Here is a 1,738-nt window from a genome sequence, read left to right as displayed (position 1 = left end):
CTCTGGCCTGGTGGATTTGTATTACGTGGACTTTGGGGACAACGGGGAGCTTCCACGGGAACATTTACGAAGCATGAGGTAAATAAGAGATAGAGAATGCAGAATCAGCTATTTATATGCTAATTGGGCTCTTGATTACTGTGTTTTACCTTCTATGAATAAACGCAGATGCATTTTGGGAGTTGTGTGTATACAGTACTCTTTCTGATGGTGTATTATTTTGTGGTGTTTAGAAGTGACTTCCTGAGCCTGCCCTTTCAAGCCATTGAGTGCAGCTTAGCAGGGGTTCGTCCTGCAGGTAAAGAGTGATCTTCAGGTGTTTATCAGTGAAATTTAAGGGTAAGCCACAGAATAAAGTTGTCTATTAAAAATGTTATCTTTTCGTACTTTGTTTCAGGAGAGGTTTGGACTGAGGCAGCCCTGGATGACTTTGAGCGCATGACATACTGTGCTGAATGGAAAGCTTTACTGGCCAAATTGTACAGTTATTCTCATTCTGAGATCTCATCCTGGCCCAGCGTTAAACTCTATGACAACAGCCAGGGAAAGGTTAGAGGTCAACATCACAACTCACTTGAATGAATTTTACAGCTGTGGTATAAATTCTGATGTTGAAAGGCACTTCAAACTGGAGTATTTCATATTATAATGTATTACATTTCAATCTTTGTATTTAGCTGACCATTTTATCAGTTAATTCCCAGGTTATCAAACCCATGACCTTCTAGCGCCATGTTGTTCTGTTTGGTATTATTTATATTCTATTTTTTTATATATATATCTGTTTTCATTTTAATTTGTTTAAATATTGTAATTGTATTTTAGAAATTATTTAAAGATATTTCTAAATGGTTATTTCACTTTTAATTGATGTGTTATTTGCCAAATCAACAATTAAATATTTTATTAATATAGAATAATTATTAAAGGAGTATTTCTATTATTCTTGAATCATTTTAAATGAAAAATATTTTTATTTGAAATATATTTAATAACAAAACTGAAACCTCAGAGTTAATCTACACATTTATGTGCTCTTCAGCTAAATTTTAGCATGATTGCTACCACCTAGAAATAATATGAAGTAACAACCACTCTAAATATCTACAGTCTATCACCAGTCCAAATCAGCTTAAAAAATACTGAGAGAAGACACTGACATTGTAGTGGCGAGGTTGACATTAACAAAACAAACTTTCACAATTTCAGAAAGAAATGTGAGTGGTGTCTATCTTCTTTGTTTTAATGCTCTGTGGTCGGTCATCTCTGTCTCAGGCTCTGGATCTCGGTAAAGAGTTGATTCGTCTTGGGCATGCTGTGAGCTGTGAGGATGAAGGGATTGGGCTGAGGGGAGACTGGGATGAGTCCAGATCACTGCAGAAGATGCTGGTAAGATACATATGGATTGCGTTTATGGTGTATTGTAGGTGGAAGCAGCACCAAGAGAATCATTGTTTAAATTTTGCGCAGGACGACATGACCGGAGCAACATCAGAACTCAGTATGTCCTGCATCAGTTTGTCAGGTACGTTTTCTGAAATGAAGAAATGAATTGAGACACTTAAACTTCCATGGGCAGCTTCATTGTTCATTCAATTTTTTATTTTTTTTTAATTGTCTTGAAATTCTGTATGCATCAGTACATGCTTTCATTCTGCTACATACAATACTGTTCAAAACCTTGGGGTTAGTGAGATTTAAAAAAAAATTTAAATTACATTTTATTTAGCAAGGCTAC

At 35.4% G+C, this 1,738-nt stretch overlaps 1 protein-coding gene across 1 annotated transcript in view; it reads left to right on the top strand.

Annotated features, from left to right (window-relative positions):
- Nucleotide 1: 1 nt before the first annotated feature.
- The window catches only part of LOC107577482 (uncharacterized), a gene marked incomplete at its 5' end in the record, with an annotated part of 4,021 nt that continues 2,284 nt past the window's right edge, over nucleotides 2-1,738 (top strand). The window contains 5 exons of the mRNA XM_016263550.1: nucleotides 2-78; nucleotides 234-298; nucleotides 398-549; nucleotides 1,276-1,389; nucleotides 1,471-1,525. Coding sequence (XP_016119036.1) covers nucleotides 2-78; nucleotides 234-298; nucleotides 398-549; nucleotides 1,276-1,389; nucleotides 1,471-1,525 — 463 coding nt within the window. The remainder of the gene's footprint in view (nucleotides 79-233; nucleotides 299-397; nucleotides 550-1,275; nucleotides 1,390-1,470; nucleotides 1,526-1,738) is intronic.

Source organism: Sinocyclocheilus grahami, unplaced genomic scaffold (genome assembly GCF_001515645.1).
Source record: "Sinocyclocheilus grahami isolate Dianchi unplaced genomic scaffold, SAMN03320097.WGS_v1.1 scaffold6187.1, whole genome shotgun sequence".
Taxonomy (NCBI): domain Eukaryota; kingdom Metazoa; phylum Chordata; class Actinopteri; order Cypriniformes; family Cyprinidae; genus Sinocyclocheilus; species Sinocyclocheilus grahami.
This window is presented reverse-complemented; position numbering and strand designations above follow the sequence as displayed.